General features: G+C 53.0%; 7 protein-coding genes across 7 annotated transcripts; 3 read left to right on the top strand and 4 right to left on the bottom strand.

Annotated features, from left to right (window-relative positions):
* The first annotated feature begins 249 nt into the window (after positions 1-249).
* On the top strand, positions 250-1,954 carry RPL7Ae (large subunit ribosomal protein L7Ae, cytoplasmic). Its single transcript, XM_005831570.1, has 5 exons — positions 250-267; positions 981-1,227; positions 1,277-1,482; positions 1,533-1,682; positions 1,735-1,954. Exons 1-5 carry the CDS (start codon positions 259-261, stop codon positions 1,903-1,905), a joined length of 783 nt encoding a protein of 260 aa, XP_005831627.1. The 5' UTR covers positions 250-258; the 3' UTR covers positions 1,906-1,954.
* A 22-nt stretch (positions 1,955-1,976) lies between these two features.
* Positions 1,977-3,402, bottom strand: GUITHDRAFT_152933 (hypothetical protein). The gene is made up of 4 exons (XM_005831569.1): positions 2,510-3,402; positions 2,322-2,395; positions 2,205-2,275; positions 1,977-2,159 (listed from the first exon to the last, which is right to left on the bottom strand). The coding sequence occupies exons 1-4, from the start codon at positions 3,352-3,354 to the stop codon at positions 2,064-2,066; spliced, it is 1,086 nt and encodes a 361-aa protein (XP_005831626.1). The 5' UTR covers positions 3,355-3,402; the 3' UTR covers positions 1,977-2,063.
* Positions 3,403-5,245: 1,843 nt separating this feature from the next.
* On the bottom strand, positions 5,246-10,590 carry GUITHDRAFT_159725 (hypothetical protein). The gene is made up of 3 exons (XM_005831568.1): positions 9,981-10,590; positions 9,634-9,921; positions 5,246-7,170 (listed from the first exon to the last, which is right to left on the bottom strand). The coding sequence occupies exons 1-3, from the start codon at positions 10,584-10,586 to the stop codon at positions 5,833-5,835; spliced, it is 2,232 nt and encodes a 743-aa protein (XP_005831625.1). The 5' UTR covers positions 10,587-10,590; the 3' UTR covers positions 5,246-5,832.
* A 208-nt stretch (positions 10,591-10,798) lies between these two features.
* NUP35 (Nup35, nuclear pore complex component) lies at positions 10,799-12,574 on the bottom strand (the record flags this gene model as incomplete). The annotated part of the gene is made up of 12 exons (XM_005831567.1): positions 10,799-10,991; positions 11,036-11,105; positions 11,174-11,218; positions 11,268-11,327; positions 11,391-11,439; positions 11,488-11,548; positions 11,592-11,635; positions 11,681-11,748; positions 11,794-11,833; positions 12,142-12,220; positions 12,277-12,416; positions 12,470-12,574. The coding sequence occupies 12 exons, from the start codon at positions 12,572-12,574 to the stop codon at positions 10,799-10,801; spliced, it is 954 nt and encodes a 317-aa protein (XP_005831624.1).
* Positions 12,575-14,018: 1,444 nt separating this feature from the next.
* Positions 14,019-14,206, top strand: GUITHDRAFT_152931 (hypothetical protein; the record flags this gene model as incomplete). Its single annotated transcript, XM_005831566.1, has 1 exon — positions 14,019-14,206. One exon carries the CDS (start codon positions 14,019-14,021, stop codon positions 14,202-14,204), a length of 186 nt encoding a protein of 61 aa, XP_005831623.1.
* Positions 14,207-14,575: 369 nt separating this feature from the next.
* Positions 14,576-17,018, bottom strand: GUITHDRAFT_139578 (hypothetical protein; the record flags this gene model as incomplete). The annotated part of the gene is made up of 7 exons (XM_005831565.1): positions 14,576-14,890; positions 14,938-15,156; positions 15,345-15,638; positions 15,684-15,852; positions 15,896-16,036; positions 16,091-16,154; positions 16,175-17,018. 7 exons carry the CDS (start codon positions 17,016-17,018, stop codon positions 14,576-14,578), a joined length of 2,046 nt encoding a protein of 681 aa, XP_005831622.1.
* Positions 17,019-17,761: 743 nt separating this feature from the next.
* GUITHDRAFT_139577 (hypothetical protein) lies at positions 17,762-21,409 on the top strand (the record flags this gene model as incomplete). Its single annotated transcript, XM_005831564.1, has 16 exons — positions 17,762-17,797; positions 18,006-18,139; positions 18,186-18,354; positions 18,409-18,471; positions 18,615-18,781; positions 18,906-19,004; positions 19,172-19,256; positions 19,307-19,383; positions 19,430-19,462; positions 19,664-19,808; positions 19,850-19,932; positions 20,160-20,235; positions 20,435-20,758; positions 20,800-20,879; positions 21,191-21,257; positions 21,356-21,409. The coding sequence occupies 16 exons, from the start codon at positions 17,762-17,764 to the stop codon at positions 21,407-21,409; spliced, it is 1,692 nt and encodes a 563-aa protein (XP_005831621.1).
* Positions 21,410-21,474: the final 65 nt, after the last annotated feature.

Below are 21,474 nucleotides of genomic sequence, written 5' to 3'. Positions count from 1 at the left end.
AGGGGGTTAGTTCAACAACCAACCCTAACTAAATAAACTAAAGGGTGGGACCAATGGTGGGGTGGTATGGGGCCCCCTCCAAAATGTACCGGTACTTTTGACATCAACACGGGTAATGTTCATATCAAAAGATACCCGTAGTGAGGACATTTGCGAGAGCCCGAGGTACCTTGCAATTCTGGAGTCGGTAGGGGTAGGGGTGTTTAGGTCTGAGCCTTTTTTTTCCAGACGCGTGCGCGTGCGAAGCTCGAGCGAGCGATGCCGAAGGTGATGGAGGCGGTGGCGATGAGGGGGAGGATGGGTGGAGATGCTGAGAGGCGAGGAGGAGGAGAGAAGGAGGAAGAACATGAGATGAGATGAAGGATGATGCCAGATGGTATAACATCCGAGCATAACAGAACCTGTCAAGCTCGATGAGATAGTGTTCCCATGAAAAGTGATGTTTGTTGGGCATGGCAGTCATGTGGTATACAAGTGATGCGATAGAGTGCTATTATTCCTGTGATCTCATGTTCGTAAAATATGTTAAAGAATCATGTATGAGCAACAAAAATTTCTCTGCAAAGACACTTTGACTTCTTTCTTGTTGATGCCTGATCCGTGAAAGGTTGAGCTATATGATGCAGCTGTTACTTGGTGATGTCTTGTAGCTTACTTGAATATGTGAAAGACGTTGATCACTGTGTTTGGACTCGCGTTCATTCATGTTTCTCATATGTATAGCATCACCACCCTCGAGTTTCCTGTCTCATTTCAGTCAGTTGGGTTGTTGTGTGAATACCATCACGTTCAGCAGTGTTGATTCCGCGTTCAGCTTGCGATTGTCTATTGTTTCACTTGTGTGTTGAGTTCTGAGTACATGTGTTGAGTTGCCGATCTAACATTCGAGACGTGTTTGTTTGTGGCATTTCATTCACAGCACATGAAACCTGCACGCTATCTTCCCGGTTGCTTGTTGTGGCTGAGACGATGTGACTCAGGGACCCAAGAGTGCGGCTCCTGCGGCTGCGGCCAAGAAGTCTGCCAAGAAGGAGGAGAACCCTCTGTTCCAGAAGACTCCTAAGAACTTCGGCATTGGAAACAACGTCCAGCCCAAGAAGGACCTTGCCCGCTTCGTCAAGTGGCCCAAGAATGTCCGTCTTCAGCGTCAGCGCAGGGTGCTGTACCAGCGTCTCAAGATCCCTCCTGCCATCCACCAATTCACCCGCACTGTAGATAAGAACACTGGTGCGTTCATTCTCCTCCCTCTTGTTCCATCGCTGATGCTCGCCTGCAGCCGCTGAGGTTTTCAAGATGCTCAACAAGTACAGACCTGAGACCAAGGAGGCCAAGGAGCAGCGTCTCAAGGCCGTGGCTGAGGCCAAGGCTGCTGGCGGCAAGGCTAAGGAGGACAAGATGCCCTGCTTCGTCAAGTGCGGTATCAACCACATCGAGCGCCTCGTGACCTCCAAGAGGGCAACCATGGTCGTTATCGCTCACGATGTGAGTTGCTCTCCCTTTGCCCGATGCGGCATGTGATGGTCTGTGCGCAGGTCGATCCTATTGAGCTTGTAATTTGGCTTCCGGCTCTCTGCCGCAAGCACGATATCCCCTACTGCATCGTCAAGGGCAAGGCAAGGCTCGGAGCTGTCGTTCACAAGAAGAACGCTACTGCTCTTGCGTTCACCAACATTCGGGATGAGGTGAGAAAATGGAAGAGATGAAGGATACGTGGTAACTGACCCTCGTTTGCAGGATAAGGGAGCATTTTCCAAGCTCGTGGATAACGTTCGTAGCAACTTCAACGACAGGGCTGAAGATTTGCGTCGTTGGGGTGGAGGCATCATGGGTGCCAAGTCACAGGAGAAGACTCGCCAGAAGGAGAAGGCTGTCGCTCGCGAGGCTGCCAAGCGCATGCAAGCATAAGAAGGCAGAAACATTATTCAATCTGTTCTCCAATAAATGCAAACATACGAATTTCGTGCTTACGGGTGTTTCCGACATGAATGGCTTTATTTCATTCTGCGTCATAGTGATGTTATCACACGAATGAAGACGTTGAGTATAGGAGGAGCGAACGCTTTTTAGGCGATCTTATGCACAGGGGAGTAGAGAGGCGCCAGGAGTTTGAGGGGGATGAGCGGCAGAGCTCGGAGGATACCCTTCCAGCTCATGTCTACCTGCTCAAGAGCTCACAAGGGTGAAGAGCTGACAAGAAAAGCCACCTGATAATCTTGAGGTTTGAGCCCATCAGGCGCGTAGTCTTGAGTCCAATCAGCGTCCTCGGGCTCGGGCTCTGCATCTTGTTGATCAGCATCACCGGCTCGCCTCCTCTCTCTCACCTGCTGGTACTTTGACCTCGTTCCCAAGGTAGTCCAGTCGCTTTCCAGGGTAGATGAAAGCACGGACAATGTACCTGGAGGCGCGGAAAGTCAGCAGGAGCAGCTGCAGGAGCAGGAGAGGGAGAAGGAGGGGGAGAAGGAAAAAGAGCAGGAGAAGGAGTAGGAGTAGGAGAAGGAGCAGGCCTTACCTCGCCATGCAGCGCTCATCCAACGAAGGATGAATCTTCGGCTTGACTACTCGCTCGTGCTCTTCCGGCAGCCTAGACCAATGCATAGTAGGATGGAGATGATGAATAGTGTGATATCCGTTGTTGAATGTCAGGTAGTTGATTAGGGGACCCACGAAGTTTCTGCTGCCGTTCCAGTTCTCTACTGCTTCCTCCCTCACAAGGCTAGGGACAAGGTCACAGCCGTCGTGCTGCAGCATGTTCATCGACACGATACCCCACTGAGCGAAGAAATGAGGAAACCAGACGTAGACGAAGAACTTGCGGGGGTCGAGCACGAGCAGGAGGACCGTCGTCAAGCCGACGATAGAGAACTCGCGCATGCAGTTCGTGTAGAACTCTTGAGCCCTGGCAGTCTGAATCTTGCTCTGCATGTTGATGTATCTCACATCCGCCTTGAAGACATCTCCTGCAACGATGGGCTGAAACAACAGGCCATTCAAAAAGTTCCATCGAAACCGCAGCTTGCTGGTTCTCATGGGATCCTGAAGGAGTTGTGTGTATCGGTGATGACTCAGGTTGTGGCCTGGAACGAAGGAACTGACAGGATGCCCGTAGGTCAAGGAGAGAAGAACTTGCCAGATCCTGTTCGCCCACTTGCCATAGAAAACTTTGGAATGCATCGTGTTATGAGTGATCGTTGCTCCAGCGAAGGAGTAGTAAGAAATCACCAGGACTGTCAGAAATGACAGAAGATATGAATGTCGAAAATAATCCTCATATGTCCATGCAAGGTATGATATGAGGTAATACTTGAAGACCCAGATAACCGGCCGAAGGTCTGCATCGTTCCGCAACCCAAGCATGTCGACCCCAACAGCACTCAAAAACACATTCACAAGTATCAGGGATCTGCGCACAAACACAATCAGACGTCATGCTTGATGTGAGTGTTGATTGATGAGGCTCATACTCTATCGAGAGTTCTCAACAAAGAAATGGTTCAATCCTGAAGAATTGACTTCTAGTTAAGTTTATGTCGCATCATATCACTGCTCCGCCATCCTTTCTACTATTTCAAGGCTGATCCAGCCATATCCAGTCTCTTTCCTGTTAGTCGTGTATGACCATTATTTCAAATCATCACCCTGCACTACTTTATGATCTCACCCTCAACCATGAAATCAGCTCGAGTCCCCGCCCCACCTGTGTTCTCCATCTATCCTATCTATCCTTCTCTCGCTATCAACTATCTATCTCCAGATAATCTATCTCCACTAACTTGTTCTGCTGTAGCTCAGCCCGTCTCACGTTCCAGGAGCTCTCTCTGCCCATGTCTTGTTTGATCTCGTTATGGTCATCGTGCTCCTGCTCCTTCCTACTGCTCCATCTGACGATCATGTCGGAATCGAGACTCTCTCGCTCCTGCATCGCCGTCTTCCTCTCCCTGCTCCCTACTTGTCATCAGCATACTTATCTATCTGGCACATCGACTACCACCCCACCCCTTTGAATTCTACCCCTACAGAAATGTATCTTGAGAAAAAGTACCCGTAGTCTCCTCCTGATGATTCGGTCAAACGACCCCTTCAGGGACGTGTATCTCAATCACACCCCCTGGATTCAACCAAGTTTCATTTCAGTTGGTGGGTAGTTGGATGGGATGTAGCACTCATGCCCGGGGGTGGTAGGTCATGTTGGGGTAGCCGGAAAACCGAAAGAAGGGGTACAATTCCAGCGTAAGATGGGGTGGTGCGTGGGGTGGTTAATTGTTGTGGGGTGGTAGGTTATGAGAAGTCAAAAAACGGGTAGGGTCCTTGAAAGCTCATACAGCACAGTGCATGTGCGGAAACGATTTGAGGAAGGAGCAGGAGCAGGAGCAGGAGCAGGAGCAGCAGTAGGAGCAGGAGCAGGAGCAGCAGTAGGAGCAGGAGCAGGAGCAGGAGCAGGAGCAGGAGCAGGAGCAGGAGCAGGAGCAGGAGCAGGAGCAGGAGTAGAACAAGCAGGAGCAGGAGCAGGAGTAGAACAAGCAGGAGCAGGAGCAGCTGGACCATAGAGATAACATTCGAGACACGAGCGAGCGGTACAAATTGACTTTAGCCATGAAGGACAGCATGGGCTATGTTTTCAGAGCAATCATAAAATCAAGGTTCTACACAATTGAGAGATTTAAAACCGAATGAAAGTCTAATGCCTGATTTTTGTTTCTTACAGTTTCCATGAATGCTCGACTAGGGTAGCATGCCTCTGGTCGTTGTTTGTGGATACCCTTCCTCAGGGAAAACCACAAGGTGAGCCACTTCAGCCACTTGCTCTGCAAAACCTGATGGTCTAGCGTGCGAACAGGTCAAAAGAGCTGTGCAGCTTTCTTGCTGAGAAGGGAATCTCACACACTTTGATCAACAACGAGAGTCTTGGTATAGACAGAAATGAAAGCTATAAGGATTCCCAGGTGATCATTCAGGATATTTTGTGCCAAACTAAACTAAACTGGTTTCCCGTATCCTCTTCTTCTCCGCTAACTCCATCTTCCTCCCTCCCTCCCTCCCTCCCTCCCTCATCCTCTCCCTGCAGGCGGAGAAAATGAGCAGGTCCGCTCTCAAGGCAGCGATCGAACGGACGCTGACCAAGAACCTGACGGTCGTTGCCGACGATCTCAACTACATCAAGGGATTCCGTTACGAGCTCTTCTGCATCGCCCGGGCTGTGGGGACTACCATGTGCACCATCCACTGCGACGCGACCGTGGAGCAGATAGCCGGGTTCAACGCGGGGACGGGGGCGTACGGGGAGAGCATCCTGGCGGAGCTGCCGCAGAGGTTCGAGCGGCCCAACGACAGGAATCGATGGGAGAGGCCGCTGTTTGTGGTGCGGCCAGAGGACGAGGTCCTCCCGCTGGACGACGTGGTGAGCATGATCGAAGGAAAGAGCCTCAATCCGAACCTGGCGACAGTCTCCCAGCCCGTGGCGGACAAGAACATGCTGCACGAGATAGATGTGATAACGTCGCAGATCCTCGGAACCCTTCAGAAGAGCCAGTCAGAGGGGGTGATGGCAGGGGTGGTGAAGTTCCCGTACTGCAGCAAGCCCGTCACTATCAACCGGGTCGTCCCCATCGGAGAGCAGAGGAGGATTAAGAGGCAGTTTCTCAAGGTAGTGACCGACGATGGCCAGACCCCGTCGACGTCGGAGAAGGCTGCAGAGATGTTCGTCGATTTTCTGATCGCGCAGATTGCACAGGATTGAGAGTGACATTGTATTTCTTCATCATCTTGTTTTCCCCATAGTTTTCCTCCCCCTTGTTCTCCCTCTTGTTCTTGTTGTTCTTGTTGTACAGTCTTCCTTCAAGTAACGACTTCTCTGTCTTGCTGCCAGCTCATTAAAACCGAACTCGCGTGCTTCACAACCCCCGCACAGCGCGTCGCTTGTTCTTGCGCCAGCTTCGCATCCCCATCACGAATCGCCTGGCAGATACCAGGAAACATGTCAGCGCCATACCCGAGGTACAGCCCGGGCGCCTGTAGGATGTGGCGGAACCATTTCCTCCCAGGGAGCCCTGCCGGATCCAGGAATGCTCTCTCTGTCCTCCTCATTGCCTCGTTCAGACGGAGCAGCAGCCTCTTGCTGCAAGCTCCTTCCTGCCTGCAGGATGCGATGGCCTGCTGCAGCGCAGGAGAGGACGCAGCGGTCGTGAAGCCGCTGACTGCCTCCTCTAGCTCACTGAGGTCTAGTGGGAACACACCACTCCCCTCCTGCTTCACCACCTTGAAGATCTCCGAGCACTGTCCTCGACACACCGTCGCGTTCATCATGCTCTTGACGTACAGCAAGTACTTATTCAACGCTCCTGCAAGGCTCTTGGGATCATACGGGAGGAGAGCACTATCCGAGAACCGAAGGAGGGTGACCCCCCAGAACCTGGTGCAGAGAGCATGATAGCGGAAGTCTGGATCAACTTGCTGCACCATGTAGGAGAAGCTGTCGTACACGCTGTGGTAGACGCCGTAGGCACTGGTATTGTGCCGCCATGACAAATCGACCGATGGGATGCCGAGATGATCAAGGAAGACTGTGTAGTCCGACCCGGAGCCCAGCGTCCCGATGGCTCCGTCCCATGCTCGATCGAGAGGCTGACCCGTTGCTGGGTCAACGAACATGCGGGAGACGTTGGTGATGACGGGGCTGAGGAAAGGAGAGGCGTGCACTGAAAGGTGCGGGCCGGCGACCCCGACGTCCACGTTGAGGTAGACGACACTCTTGGAGGAGAGCTCCTTAGCTCGTTTCTCCCCCCATGCTGTGCTCCCAAGAAGCCCGTACTCCTCTCCGTCCCAGTTACACAGCACGATAGTCCTCTTCGGCTTCCATCCCTTCCTCAACATGTCCCCCAAGACTCTGGCCATCTCGAGTAGAGCAGCGGTCCCAGAGTTGGGGTCAGCGGCGCCATAGACCCACGCATCGCGGTGATTGCCGGCAAGCACGAGCTTGTCGTCTGCTGTTCCAAAGTTGCCGCTGGGGATGGTAGCGAAGACATTCCAGACCCTGCGAGCCTCGAACTTGTTGTTTACGAGCAGGTTGACGTGGGCTGGACCTGGGCCTGTCGCATACTTGAAGGGAAGACCGCCTTGAAAGCCAGGAGGGAGGTCTCCAGGAGTGACAAGATTCTGCAGCAGAGGAGCAGCATCCTCGTAAGAGATCGGGAGGACAGGGATGGAGGGGATGAGGTCTTCGACGGCATACCCGCAAAGGTCCATCGTTGACTTCTTGGAGTACTTGCGTGCTGGGTCGCCGGCACAGAGCGAGTTGAATTGGACGGATCCTCGCTGCACTGCTTGTTTCGGCCTCCATGGCCCATCCGGGTACGTCGGTCCGCGCTGGTAGCCGTCGTCCTCAGGATCGCTGTAGATGATACAGCCGATCGCTCCCCTCCGCTCGGCGTTCATGACCTGTGCTCGGGCAGTCATCGATCATGAAAAGGGAGGAAGCAAACATCAACGGAGTTCACCTTCAGACCACGAAACGTCGACCCATACCGTACAATCACAATCTTGCCCTCGACGGACACGCCGAGCTTCTCTAGCGCTACGAAGTCGTCCGGGTCACCGTAGTTGGCGTACACCAGCTGCGCAGAGACGTTGCCGGAGGGCGAATAAGCGTTGAAAGAGAGGTTTCTCCAGACGTTGTCTGAGGTAGCATCGTTTGGCAAGATGGTCTCGCTCAGACTGGCATTGAATTCCACCGGCTCTGTCATTCTCAACTGCCGACTGATGGGGTAGGACAGCATGACCGGAACAGCCTCTACCTCCACGAGAGCAGGAGTGTCTCTGAGTGATGATTCTAGTCTGTTCTTGACGAAGTTGGTGGATCTGAGGTCTCCCAGGGTGCCTGCGACATGGTCGTAGCTTGTAATCTTGAACAGATAGTCTTTCAACGATTTTTCGTCGACTCCTTGCACAAACATCTTCTCCCACGTTTCATCTTCGACAACTGCAGACGTCGGTGACAACATGCCGCAGGACATCATGATTGCAAGCACCATGACAATCATCTGATGCGCATTTCGGCAGCTAGTTCTCCTCTGCCATACTCGCCGGTACATCCTGGGGTGCATTGCCCAGTGAACGTATATTTGAACTAGCTGGTGAGGCACGGAGTCGGTGCGAAATGGAAGGCGCCGCCGGGCAGGGCCGGGCCCGGGCCGGCCGGGGCAGCCGTGCGGCCGCCACCCGTGACCGTCCTAGCAGTGCGGCGGCGTGGTCAAGCTATAGTGGAAATTTCACATTCGGAAGTCACTGATTTACTCATCCGTTAAGATCTGTGATTTCAAAGAGTTCCGATAAAAATCTTCCGAAGCTGAACCGTGACAAATACAAAAAGAATGTCAGAAAAAGTGAAAACAATCAGGAAATCCCACAACCTTCCCCCTCGCAAAGCTGAGTTCTTGGTGACAACAGGATTCTTGTCCTTGACTGATGACGGGTTGGCAGCAGCTTTGTCCAATTGCGATGGTCTTTTCCTTCTCAACGTTAGCCTTGACACATGACAGCTTCTCTCTCTCACTCTTGCAAATTGAAATTGCCAAGTTGAGCTCCACGTTTGACTCCGATCATGAAGTTGTCCCCGGGAAGTCCTGAGGTACAGCAGGGAAGCGTTAGAATCCATGCCGGCCTGTTCAGGCGTTGATCAAGTTTTGCCCACCATCTCCTGGCATGATCGAACCATTCAAGCCAAGCGCCTCAGCCACTGACAAACCTTCGTTACTACCATAAGAAGCAACAAATGTCCGGCGTACCAGTCTCTTGATCCTTGAATTTCACCGCCAGGTAGTTCGTCCCAGAATATTTCCATTCCTCTGAAATCTCTCTCATAAAAAACTAAAACAAAATGAAAAGATCAAAGTTGAATGGAGACCTACCGATCTCCCCCCTATCTCTCATGTAACGCAGCACACCATCTTGATATCCCTGACAGACAACATAAGAAAGCATGTGCTTCGAACCTTGAAGTTCTACCTGCGGAAATCCAAATATGGTTACCCAACGATCAGCTTCAGTGTCTGCCGTGGAGGTAGGCCTAGATACGTTTCAGGGAAACAAGATTCAAAACCATGCTCGATCGAGAGGCTGACCCGTTGCTGGGTCAACGAACATGCGGGAGACGTTGGTGATGACGGGGCTGAGGAAAGGAGAGGCGTGCACTGAAAGGTGCGGGCCGGCGACCCCGACGTCCACGTTGAGGTAGACGACACTCTTGGAGGAGAGCTCCTTAGCTCGTTTCTCCCCCCATGCTGTGCTCCCAAGAAGCCCGTACTCCTCTCCGTCCCAGTTACACAGCACGATAGTCCTCTTCGGCTTCCATCCCTTCCTCAACATGTCCCCCAAGACTCTGGCCATCTCGAGTAGAGCAGCGGTCCCAGAGTTGGGGTCAGCGGCGCCATAGACCCACGCATCGCGGTGATTGCCGGCAAGCACGAGCTTGTCGTCTGCTGTTCCAAAGTTGCCGCTGGGGATGGTAGCGAAGACATTCCAGACCCTGCGAGCCTCGAACTTGTTGTTTACGAGCAGGTTGACGTGGGCTGGACCTGGGCCTGTCGCATACTTGAAGGGAAGACCGCCTTGAAAGCCAGGAGGGAGGTCTCCAGGAGTGACAAGATTCTGCAGCAGAGGAGCAGCATCCTCGTAAGAGATCGGGAGGACAGGGATGGAGGGGATGAGGTCTTCGACGGCATACCCGCAAAGGTCCATCGTTGACTTCTTGGAGTACTTGCGTGCTGGGTCGCCGGCACAGAGCGAGTTGAATTGGACGGATCCTCGCTGCACTGCTTGTTTCGGCCTCCATGGCCCATCCGGGTACGTCGGTCCGCGCTGGTAGCCGTCGTCCTCAGGATCGCTGTAGATGATACAGCCGATCGCTCCCCTCCGCTCGGCGTTCATGACCTGTGCTCGGGCAGTCATCGATCATGACAAGGGAGGAAGCAAACATCAACGGAGTTCACCTTCAGACCACGAAACGTCGACCCATACCGTACAATCACAATCTTGCCCTCGACGGACACGCCGAGCTTCTCTAGCGCTACGAAGTCGTCCGGGTCACCGTAGTTGGCGTACACCAGCTGCGCAGAGACGTTGCCGGAGGGCGAATAAGCGTTGAAAGAGAGGTTTCTCCAGACGTTGTCTGAGGTAGCATCGTTTGGCAAGATGGTCTCGCTCAGACTGGCATTGAATTCCACCGGCTCTGTCATTCTCAACTGCCGACTGATGGGGTAGGACAGCATGACCGGAACAGCCTCTACCTCCACGAGAGCAGGAGTGTCTCTGAGTGATGATTCTAGTCTGTTCTTGACGAAGTTGGTGGATCTGAGGTCTCCCAGGGTGCCTGCGACATGGTCGTAGCTTGTAATCTTGAACAGATAGTCTTTCAACGATTTTTCGTCGACTCCTTGCACAAACATCTTCTCCCACGTTTCATCTTCGACAACTGCAGACGTCGGTGACAACATGCCGCAGGACATCATGATTGCAAGCACCATGACAATAATCTGATGCGCATTTCGGCAGCTAGTTCTCCTCTGCCATACTCGCCGGTACATCCTGGGGTGCATTGCCCAGTGAACGTATATTTGAACTAGCTGGTGAGGCACGGAGTCGGTGCGAAATGGAAGGCGCCGCCGGGCAGGGCCGGGCCCGGGCCGGCCGGGGCAGCCGTGCGGCCGCCACCCGTGACCGTCCTAGCAGTGCGGCGGCGTGGTCAAGCTATAGTGGAAATTTCACATTCGGAAGTCACTGATTTACTCATCCGTTAAGATCTGTGATTTCAAAGAGTTCCGATAAAAATCTTCCGAAGCTGAACCGTGACAAATACAAAAAGAATGTCAGAAAAAGTGAAAACAATCAGGAAATCCCACAACCTTCCCCCTCGCAAAGCTGAGTTCTTGGTGACAACAGGATTCTTGTCCTTGACTGATGACGGGTTGGCAGCAGCTTTGTCCAATTGCGATGGTCTTTTCCTTCTCAACGTTAGCCTTGACACATGACAGCTTCTCTCTCTCACTCTTGCAAATTGAAATTGCCAAGTTGAGCTCCACGTTTGACTCCGATCATGAAGTTGTCCCCGGGAAGTCCTGAGGTACAGCAGGGAAGCGTTAGAATCAATGCCGGCCTGTTCAGGCGTTGATCAAATTTTGCCCACCATCTCCTGGCATGATCGAACCATTCAAGCCAAGCGCCTCAGCCACTGACAAACCTTCGTTACTACCATAAGAAGCAACAAATGTCCGGCGTACCAGTCTCTTGATCCTTGAATTTCACCGCCAGGTAGTTCGTCCCAGAATATTTCCATTCCTCTGAAATCTCTCTCATAAAAAACTAAAACAAAATGAAAAGATCAAAGTTGAATGGAGACCTACCGATCTCCCCCCTATCTCTCATGTAACGCAGCACACCATCTTGATATCCCTGACAGACAACATAAGAAAGCATGTGCTTCGAACCTTGAAGTTCTACCTGCGGAAATCCAAATATGGTTACCCAACGATCAGCTTCAGTGTCTGCCGTGGAGGTAGGCCTAGATACGTTTCAGGGAAACAAGATTCAAAACCAAGATTTACATGGCTGGATGCATAGCTGCTGTATTCTCATGCTGGAATGCAAGCTGGGCAAAATCAACCGGTGAAAGAGAAGAAGGAATGAGTTGAACCTGACGAGTGTGATGAGGAGTGGCAAACGTGAGTTCGTGCATGTTGTTATTCGCTATCGGCGACATAGCTGAAGAAAGAATCACCACTTTTTTTAAGGTTCACGGCAATTGACCAGAAATGAATGTAGATTGTTGAGGCGAAAAGAAACCACCCTGTATCAAAGCCACATCAACACAATAACAAAGAATGTGTTTGAAGGAAAGAAGAAGTAAGGAAAAGAGACTGTTGGGTTGAAAGGAACTTGCAAGAATGGCGTCTTGCAAGCAAGACCCGTCCAACCGCAGATATCGCGCAGGTTACTTGCCTCAGCCGCATGGGGATAAGCGGACCAAGGAAAAATCCTACGCTGAGAGAGCTGGTTTGGATGAAGGGGAGCAGGACAGCGCAATGCAGCAGACAAAGAAAGACACAAGAACCAAGGGAGGAGGGGTGGGGAGGGAGAAGGGATCGATTTTCTGACCATCGGTGTGTTGGGGTCGAAGTTTTGTTGTCCAACTCGCCTGTACGTGTTGCCCAGCCCTGGACCACTTCCTGCTCCCCTGCCGCCAGAAGTTAGATGGCAGCGAATCGTTGCATGACATCACATTCAGCTTACCTCGATGCCTGGGCATCCGCATATAGCAAATCGAACTCCGAATGAATCTCACGCTCATGATCGGCGTCAATGTATCCTTGTCTTTGAGCAGAGTCTCTCAAGGTGGGGGCATCTTCAGGCCCCGGAGTTCGACCGACTTGCTGCAGACAGGCACAGTGAGTACTTCCTGCCAGATTACCAGCAGATGAACTACCCCATGTCGCTGCCGCAGGGCAGATTTCTTCTGCAGGATTGTAGCTGAAGCCAAGTTCCTCCTCTGTTGTAATGGCGTGACAGGAGAAAATCCTGGCGTATCCATGCCTACAGGTCATTGTAAATAAAATAGCGAAGAGGTTGAAAGCGGATTTGCATTAGTTCCGAAACGACATGCATCTTTAGTATCCAGTGGCTGCATTTAGCTCTCAAACTCATTTGTAACAATTTTTCTGATGCTCCTTCATGATTTTGGCTCGAAAATGCAACAAATACCGATTTTCAATTACATTCTCATTCATGCTTCCAGCAGGAATCTTTGAAGACCCGCCTTCTGTTGTGCTCCACATCCCCTCTCGAGCCACGAGAAAACCATTCTAGCTTCCCAGCACATCTCAACGTCTGCATCTTCTTCCTCCTCCTCCTTTCCTCCTTTTTATTTCTCACGATCCCCTCTCCTCCTTCTTCTCTCTTCCTTCTTCCTTCGCCCTTGTTCATGCGCTTTTCCATCACCATTCTCCGCCCTGTAGCATCCTCATCTCAGCATACCCACGAGATCCTAGAAAAGTGGGGTGAGGGTACATACCCCTACCCTCCTATTGAACATACACATGCTCACATTCCCGTGGTGGGTAGGGTCAACTCTTATCTGTGAACATCACCCACCCCCATTTTGCTCTTACAATACAGGGAAAGATAGGGGTGGGGTGCAGCCTGCACCCCATGAATTCCCACTGTCAGGATGGGGAGGCAAGAGTGGGTAATAGCCAACGGCAAAAGCTACAGTACCCCTGATTTTTCAAAAGTACCCCTATAAAACATATTGCATTTCACTAAAGGTGGTGGGTACAGGATGATGACCACCCGTACATCATACGGCAATCACGTTTAAGTAACGGTTATTGAATCTATATAACGGATAAAATAACGTTTTGAAGGGGTGTAACGGTCGAGGACGGCTCTTCAGGGGGGCACGAAGAGTCGTCACCAGAAGAGGTGGGCCATGCGCGCGCGAGAGGAAGTGGAGAAGGAGCGGGGAGGCGATGGAGGAGAGACGTGTAGTGTGCCCAGCGCTTGGAATGATCATCACATGATTTCCTTGAATGAGATGCGCGTGGTGTACTGATGTCTCTGTGGTCTTTCCTTGTTTTGTTGGTTAGAATTGACGGGTGCCTTTCATGATTTGACATGTGTGTATGAGATATTATTCTGTGATGATGTAGCATCAGTTCAATGTTCTTCTTGCATTGCGTATTCATTAATCATAATTTTTCTCGATGCAATGTGCAGAATATTCACGATGCAATGCTTGAAAGTGTACCCTGTACCCCAACAAAGATTCATTTCATGTTGATGCAAGTACGGGTTTGTGGTTATGTTTCTGTGTACCTTTCTCTCATTATCACTGTTCTTCACTTTTTTTTGTATACTGTGTGAAATTCATTCATCTGTGACTTTGGTGCTGTGTACTGTTTGCGAAATGTTTGCGAAATGTCTTACATCATCTCATTCTCTTCTCGGTACTGATTCTATTTTGTTCCGCAGATAAGATGCGCACCATCCTCTACGGCAAGAAGGCTGCTAACCTCTACACCCAGGCGTTCGTTCAGAACACCCAGGCTCGTGCTCTCTACCAGGAGTCTGAGGACACCTACTACCGCGCCAACGATGCCGCATCCTATGATGACTGGCGCCGTGCCCGCCACCAGTGGGACTACTTCTACAACCGTCACTAAGCGACTCCAGCGTGCTGGACAAGATCCTAGTCAGAGGAATGGTGTGATCGCACTTTGATTCCGGTGGGTTGTCAAGTAAAACATTGAGAAACACAACAGAGACGGGTGTTGATGTGATGTTGCTCATCGACTTGAAACAGAGGCTTGGGGAGAGAGGGAGTCTTGCTCCAGATCCTCTTCTGCCGTCATAACCATTCGACTGCACACTTCATCCATGCCGTAACCTCGACTAGATGATTGCTGCAAGATGACAAGAAACCTTCCATCCCACCTGAGCTGTTCCATGGCTCTCTTCACCCCCATCACTTCGACCGTCTTCTTCCCTTCTTCGTGCGACGGATCTTGATGCTTCTTCAGCCGGCCGACCACCATTATCTCCACTGGATGCTACATCCCTCTGCCTGGCATGGCCTTGAGCCAACGATGCTTCTCCTGTCCATCCGAGAAGGAGACTGGAGGAACCGCAGTGAATACTCGGAACCCCAGATCCCCCCCCCGTGACATCCGCCGCTTCCTCCATACACCTCATGGCTCCTCTCCTGATGAAGATCATGGCTTCTGTTCCCCTGCTGCGCCTTGATGGCTGCACACCCGAGGAGGCAGCACTCGTGGCACGCCTCCTCTTGCACATCGAGAAACAGCACGTGAGCGGACGAGGGCAAGTCCTCCATCAACTTCGCAACTTGCTGCAAGGAGGCGAGAGAGAGAGAAAGGAGAGGCTATCGCCACACACACCCAACATGTTGACTCCCTCCACCACGTTGCTCCGGATGAGCTGCCTCAGGGCTTCCGACCGAAATTCGCAGCCATCCTCTGCGTTGCCTGAGAGGAGGGTTGGGATGATAGATCCAACTGCACAACTTTGCTCTTCTCCTGTCTGGTCGACCTCCACCAAGACGATCGAGGAGTGAACAATTCCCATCGAATGCAGCATCTGCCTTTTGTGAACACGCTTGCGGTCTGAAGTAGTCAGGACGAAGATAGGGATTGAGGTGCAGGAGGCATCTCCCATACCGATCCTACCAAGATCTCCACCACCCCACGTTGTCATGGAGGGCAAACAGACGCTCGCTGATTGTAATTATGAGAATCTGAGCAACTGCCCTGCCCTCGCCCTTCGCTTGCTGTTTCCTCACTTACCGTGGGACTAGTGGAATCAATTCCACTAGAGTTCTCAGGATCTGCAACAACAACTGTGATGCTGGCTTCAATCAACTGCTGGTTGACATGAGACTCGAGCTCGTAGATCTTCACTTCCACAACATTCTTCCCGATCAGCAGATTCAACCGTTTCACGTGATCGGCCCATACTGCATTGTCGGTGCAATCAAAATGATCCACCGGTGCGGGAACCTGGAAGTTCCTCTGATGAACGAACTTGTCGTTGATTCGCAACAGCCAAGCATATTCTGCATCAAAGACGAACCCAGAAACCTGCATGAAGATGAGAAGAAGGCCTCACAAGCAGGATGTCTGTACCGAAATCCCCATCCCGACAATCTGGGAAGAGTTGAACACTTCGCCATCGCGAGGATAAGAGATGTTCAGTTTCATTCGCATGTCAGGTTTTGTCGTCCCCAAAGCAACATCCCCCATGTGGATCGCAGCCGTGGGAAGGTAGAAGCTTGCGGGAGGGAGGGAGGAGGACCTGAAAGCAGGATGAACAAAGAGAAGAAGCAAATGGCATCAACCTCTTGCAGTATCGAAGAGCTTGCTCGTCCAGGGGAACAAAAAAGTTTCCCTTCCCCTCCTCTTTCCGCAAGAAGTCAATGAATCCGACCAGACTGCTGCGAAAAAAGAGGACTGCCACCATCCCCACTCCGTTGTAGACTCTGAGAGCAAGGAATTATGCACACGTCAAGACATCAAACTCACTCCTCCCTTACCCAATCTTCTCACAGCTGTGGCAGTTGCACTCATGAAGGGCGATCATACAGCGAGACCGGCTCTCTGGCAAGGCTTCAGTCCACCAGGGGAGCAAGACGCTGTCGTCCTCCAACCACACGAAGTGCTCTGCTGCTTGCTGACCCAACGGCAAATGTCAGCGAAGGGAGGAAGAAAGCAGGTTGGGTTCCCAACCTTGAGAGCCTCCTCCATCATATGGATGAAGTCGAGGATCAAACTTCTCCTCCAAGTCAGGAAAAGGCAAGGCGCCTTGATCTCCTTGTCCCTCCTCACCACAAGGTGATGGGCTGCCTCCGGCTTCGCTTCCCCTTCGTTCAGCATCATCATCAGGTCCACTGGCACATCGCTGGCTCCGACGGATTCGATCGCCTGGTCGACATACCTCTTGCCATTCCGGCGCGGCAGGACGGGGATGCAGACAATGGTCTTCGCCTCCCCGGGAGCATGGCGGAGGGCCGTTAGGACAGGCACGACGAAGACGACCTTGTTGTACATCGTCATGATCGCATCCTCCTCGTTCTCATAGTCCGGGTGGTTGTCCCGGATCTCCAACTCGATCCGATAACTCCCCGAAGGCAGCGGCATCATCTCCACCACATGCTGCACGTCCCCCTGGTTGGCCAGCACCCATCTCCCCACGCACGCGAACCGCTCGCACCAAATCATCTCAGTGTTTAAGTCCTGGAACACAAGACGACTGGAGAGCGTGTAGTTGGAACGAGGGCTCAGGCCCACGATGCCCAGCTCAATCGAGAAGTTCCTGTAGGCTCCATACTCCATCAGCCGCCCAACTGGGCGCACGGCAACCAAGACATCCTCTGGGTGCTTCAGGTACTCGAAAGAATAGCTGGAGGCCAGGAGGAATAGGAGAGGAAATGCATATTTGTCGCAGGGGATGCGATGGAACATGCGACCGCACTAGATGAACTCAAGCATTGAGCCTTGCGCTTTCAAGGCAGGATAGACTGTGGCATAACATATGGTGAGACCACGGAGAGAATGATGGAGAGAGAAGGGGAGGATGGACAGGAGGATATGAGAGGGAGAAAGAAAGGAGAGGAGGCAACAGAAGGGAAGGAAGCCGCTATACAAGTAGTGGATGAGAGGAAGGAATAATGGGAGGAGAGATAGGAGGAAGAGACATAGGAGAAAGAGAGGCAGGAGAAGAAGAGGAGGGGGAGGAGGTAGATTAGGAGGAGAGGCACGTGGAGGAGAGGTAGGAGGAGGAGGAGAGGACGAAGAGGAAGTGGGGGGGGTTGGAAGAGGGAGGGCGGAGCAGACAAGGGAAGCGATCCGAACCAGAGAGTTCGCCTCAGAACGTTTAGCTCGACTGCCACCCACCCCTTCTTGGACCATTGGGGATGGTCATAATGACCCCTATATGTTTTTCCTTGTAAAAGTGAAAAAAAAGAGGATTGTGCGGATAACAACGACATGGCGGGGAGTGCGCGGTAAGGTGAGGCGATGGAAGACAAGCGAGGAGAGGAGGAGGGAAGAGCGAGGCTGATGATGATTGCAATGTTTGGCAGGCATCGTATAGGATGGCCTGAACCACAATCTCGTATTGCTTCTTCCGGATATCGTCAATGAGCTGGGTTCAGAGAGCGGTGACGTTTTTCGTCGCCTCGATCTTTCTTCTCCCGTATCCCTCCATGGGCCCGCCAGCAGCAGATGCAGCAGAGCTGTCGGTGAGTCTGCAGAGAGAGATAGAGGTAACGATGAGTTATGTGCGATCTGAGATCTGAGCAAGAGCAAAAGATGTTTGAGCTGCTTGCTCGCAACGATCCTCGCAACATCTCGCTGCGCTACACCGTCGGCATGCTGTACCAGCTTGCGGGAGACGCAGAGAAAGTCGTTCTTTGTGCGCTCGTCGCTGAGTTCTGAGAGGGACGCCAGGTGTGCGACAACCTGTACGCGGCATACCAACAAGACCCGGAGAGGTGCGGGCCGGAGCTGCTGTTTCATCTCGCAAACAACCTAAAGGCCATCGGGGAGAACGAGGCAGCTGTCAACTTCTACGCGCTTGCCATGTGCGGCCTTGACGTCCCTTGGGAGTCCGACTGACGCGCCTCGTAGCTCGAAGCTGCCGAGCGGGCCTGTCAACTGGGTGCTGATCTCTATCGCACTTGACTTCATAGGCAAGACAAGAGAGTCTTGCCGGGCGTTTCAGACCGTCCTGAGACTGGGCCCAAACGCGCGGATCATCTCGTGGGTAGAAATCTACATGCTCTCCGCCCTCGTCAAGGTAGGAAGAGGCGCTGGGCTGCTGCCCTGCGGGACCTTGTGACAGGGCGATCAGGTTGGTCAGTCCCGGCGTGCCATCTTGCGGTATGAGAAGCTCGTGGGGCCCGTCGACACTCAGGTGGTAGAGATTTTCAGACGTGTGATGGCAGATTTTGAAACTCTTCTGTGCTGAGTTCAATGCTTCCCTTGCTGATTTCAACATCTTCATTGCTGATTTGAAACTTGTGCAACTGTGTCCCGCACTGAGACCGTGTTGCCAAGACCGACGGGTCCAGGGAGTTGCTAGTCGACGCGACGTCGGGGTGGATTACAGATCACTCGTCAGGAAGAGTGTTTCAGATCAACCTCAACAGAAAGGCGATTGAGGTTGAGAAATCTTTCTTCGAAGCGAGCTTGAAGACCCTGCGGAGAATGGCTGCGAGGCGAATGTAAGCTGTGAGAAGGGGAGGAGAGTGGTGGGGGGGAAGGAGAGGGAGGGGGGCAAGAAGAGCAGAAGCAGGAGAGGGTTTGAAAGAGAAGATAAGGTTATGTTGATAATGATTGTGATGACAGGTTGCTCCTTCAGAGTTCAGGTTCAAGCTTGCAAGATGAAGAGTGGGTTCAACTACAACTCACTCTCTCGCAAAATCCGAAGAAATGTAAACAAGCAAGGTAGAAACTTGTGCGTGATAAAGCCTCCCCCCACTTGAACTTTGGGGTGAGTTCAAGGGGGGTGGGGCGGGGGGTTGAGCTTTACAACCCTCCCCCTACACCTTTCCCTCCCCCTCCCCCTCTGCTCTCCCTATAGGAATCAAATGACTCCATCCTGATTGCAATAGGTTCCTTGTCATCGAACTCGGCCGGCGAGACGGCAGGACAGGAAAGATCGGGTCTGAGATTCATGGCTTCGGCTTCGGCGCGCAGGTCGGCATTGCGACGAAGGGATGGAGGCGCGATGGATGAAGTTGCTGCAGATGCACGTGATGTCCGTCGCTCTCTCCTACGCCTTCCGCACCAACAGGACGCTCATCGCACGGAGCAGGGACAACTGGTCGCTCGATGCAGAGGGAGAGGAGGAGGGAGCTGATTCCGTGCAGGTGGTACACCGATCCTGCTGACTGCCCTTCGAGGTGAGGGGAGGGGACAAAGGAAGAAAAGGAGGAGGAGAGACAGGAAAGAAGGAAAGCGACAGGAGCAGGAGCAGGAGCAGGAGCAGGAGCAGGAGCAGGAGCAGGAGCAGGAGCAGGAGCAGGAGCAGGAGCAGGAGCAGGAGCAGGAGCAGGAGCAGGAGCAGGAGTGAGGAGACGAGTTCAGAGACTGATTGTCCGCAGATCGTTCCAATGTTATTTCGAGCCTCTCAGCAAGTGCACGGAAGAGCAGGTCATGCGAGGGATGAGGAGCAAGGAGATGGACGAGCAAGGGGAGCCGTTCAAGCTGACCCAGGAGAATGTTGACCTTGCACGTCTTCGTAGGCAGGTGCTGACCCTGTTGACCCGTGGCGTCTCCGATGCCTCCAGGAGGGCCGGAGAGTTCTGTTCACCGACTGCCGGCTAGACAACTACTTGAACAGGAAGGAGAATCGAGTCTTCGTGCCTGAGAGGTAGTTCCTGCCATCACGACCTGCCGCGTTTGTTTGGAAGGAGAGGAGGAGGGGAGGGAGAAGGAGGGAGGAGGTCCAAGAGGGGCTGGATTGAGAGGGAGGAGTAAAGGAGGGAGGGGAGAAGGGAGAGCTCTCAAGTGTGCGGGAAGGAGGAAGCAGTGAGGGGGTTGGGATGTGATTCTTGAACCCGAAGTGAGAGGAGGGAGGTTCTCTGATCAGAGACGCAGGTTGAGACATCGAGGGCTCATGTGGTGGAGGTCGCAGATCGTCAAGTTCATGTTAAGACTCAACTGGAAGATGCAGGTCGGAACGTCTCGGCCCGCAGCACACCCCAGCATCTTCCCCGTCACTACTGCCCCCCCCCCCCCCTTCCTCACTCACTCACTCACTCACTCACTCACTCACTCACTCACTCACTCACTCACTCACTCACTCACTCACTCACTCACTCACTCACTCACTCATCAACTCCCTGACCTTGCTTGTCTCCTCGTTCCCTCAGGCCTTGGTCAATGGCGAGCGTCAACTTCTCCGTCTTCCTCCTCTCTTCGTCGGCGTCCACGTTCGCCATGGCGACAAGAAGACCGAGAGCTCCGTCATCCCCCTCGACATGTACCTCGAGGCCGCACGCGACCTGTCAAGAGCACGGGCCCAGCTCCTCCCCAGCAGGGAACAGCAGCAACGGTACGCCATCTATCTCTCCACCGACGACCCTGCGGCACTCGAGGCTGCGAGGAAGTGGGGGAGGGAGGAGGGAGGGAGGAGCGACGTCGACGTGATCTCGAGGCAAGGGGAAGTGAGGGGAGTGAGCACTGCTACGGACAAGGTACGTCAGTGGGGAGCTCTAGCCCAGCTGAGGTCCAACAGGCGGTGGAGATGCACAGCATCAATGCAACTCAGCTCGGGGTTGACGCGATCGTCAACCTCATGATCCTCTCTCAGTGCAGGTCAGCGCAGAGGGGGCGGGAGAGGAGGGACACGAGGAGCAGGAGAAGGAGCAGGAGGGATGCAGCTGGGAAGGAGGGAGGAGGGGAGGATGAGGGACAGGCTGGTATTTTGGGGCCTGACAGCACGAGGTGCAGGAGATACAGGAGGATGGGGGGAGGTGGAGCAGGAGCAAAGTGGGGAGGGACGGGGGTTGGCGCAGGAGTTGCAATAGGAGGTAGAGGGAGGAGGAGGGTGAGGCAGGAGGGGCACGAGCGTGTGGAGAGCAGGAAGGGAAGGAAGTGCTACTTGGTGTCGCTGACCCTCGTCTTAGTGACTTCGTGGGGACCTTCTCGTCCAACTTCGGTCGGCTGGCGTTCGAGCTCGCTGCTGCTGACAAGGTAGCAAGAAATCTCCCGACCTCTTGCCCCTCATCTTGCCCCTCAAACTCCTCCTCCTCCTCCTCACCCTCACCCTCACCCTGACCTGCCCATGGCAGAATCACTCGCTCATCGGAGCGAGCATGGACGTCTTCTGGCATGCATACCCCTGACACGTCATCCTCCCTTCGCCGGATGGCCCTGATGCCTCACCGGCTCTTGACTCGAACAAATTTTA

Source organism: Guillardia theta (assembly GCF_000315625.1).
Source record: "Guillardia theta CCMP2712 unplaced genomic scaffold GUITHscaffold_39, whole genome shotgun sequence".
Lineage (NCBI taxonomy): Eukaryota > Cryptophyceae > Pyrenomonadales > Geminigeraceae > Guillardia > Guillardia theta.
The sequence above is the reverse complement of the archived record's forward strand: the minus strand, read 5'-3'. Positions and strand labels throughout refer to the sequence as shown.

Coding starts and splice junctions, on each gene's coding strand:
- GUITHDRAFT_152933 (XM_005831569.1), bottom strand. CDS start 3,354: ATGCTTGGGTTGCGGAACGATGCAGACCTTCGGCCGGTTATCTGGGTC. Junction 2,276..2,321: donor CGAGGTCAAAGTACCAGCAG/GTGAGAGAGAGG, acceptor AACAAGATGCAG/AGCCCGAGCCCGAGGACGCT. Junction 2,160..2,204: donor TCAAACCTCAAGATTATCAG/GTGGCTTTTCTT, acceptor GCTCTTGAGCAG/GTAGACATGAGCTGGAAGGG.
- GUITHDRAFT_159725 (XM_005831568.1), bottom strand. CDS start 10,586: ATGCACCCCAGGATGTACCGGCGAGTATGGCAGAGGAGAACTAGCTGC. Junction 9,922..9,980: donor CGACGTTTCGTGGTCTGAAG/GTGAACTCCGTT, acceptor GCCCGAGCACAG/GTCATGAACGCCGAGCGGAG. Junction 7,171..9,633: donor CTCCTCTGCTGCAGAATCTT/GTCACTCCTGGA, acceptor ATCTCTTACGAG/GATGCTGCTCCTCTGCTGCA.
- RPL7Ae (XM_005831570.1), top strand. Junction 1,228..1,276: donor CACTGTAGATAAGAACACTG/GTGCGTTCATTC, acceptor GCTCGCCTGCAG/CCGCTGAGGTTTTCAAGATG. Junction 1,483..1,532: donor TGGTCGTTATCGCTCACGAT/GTGAGTTGCTCT, acceptor GTCTGTGCGCAG/GTCGATCCTATTGAGCTTGT.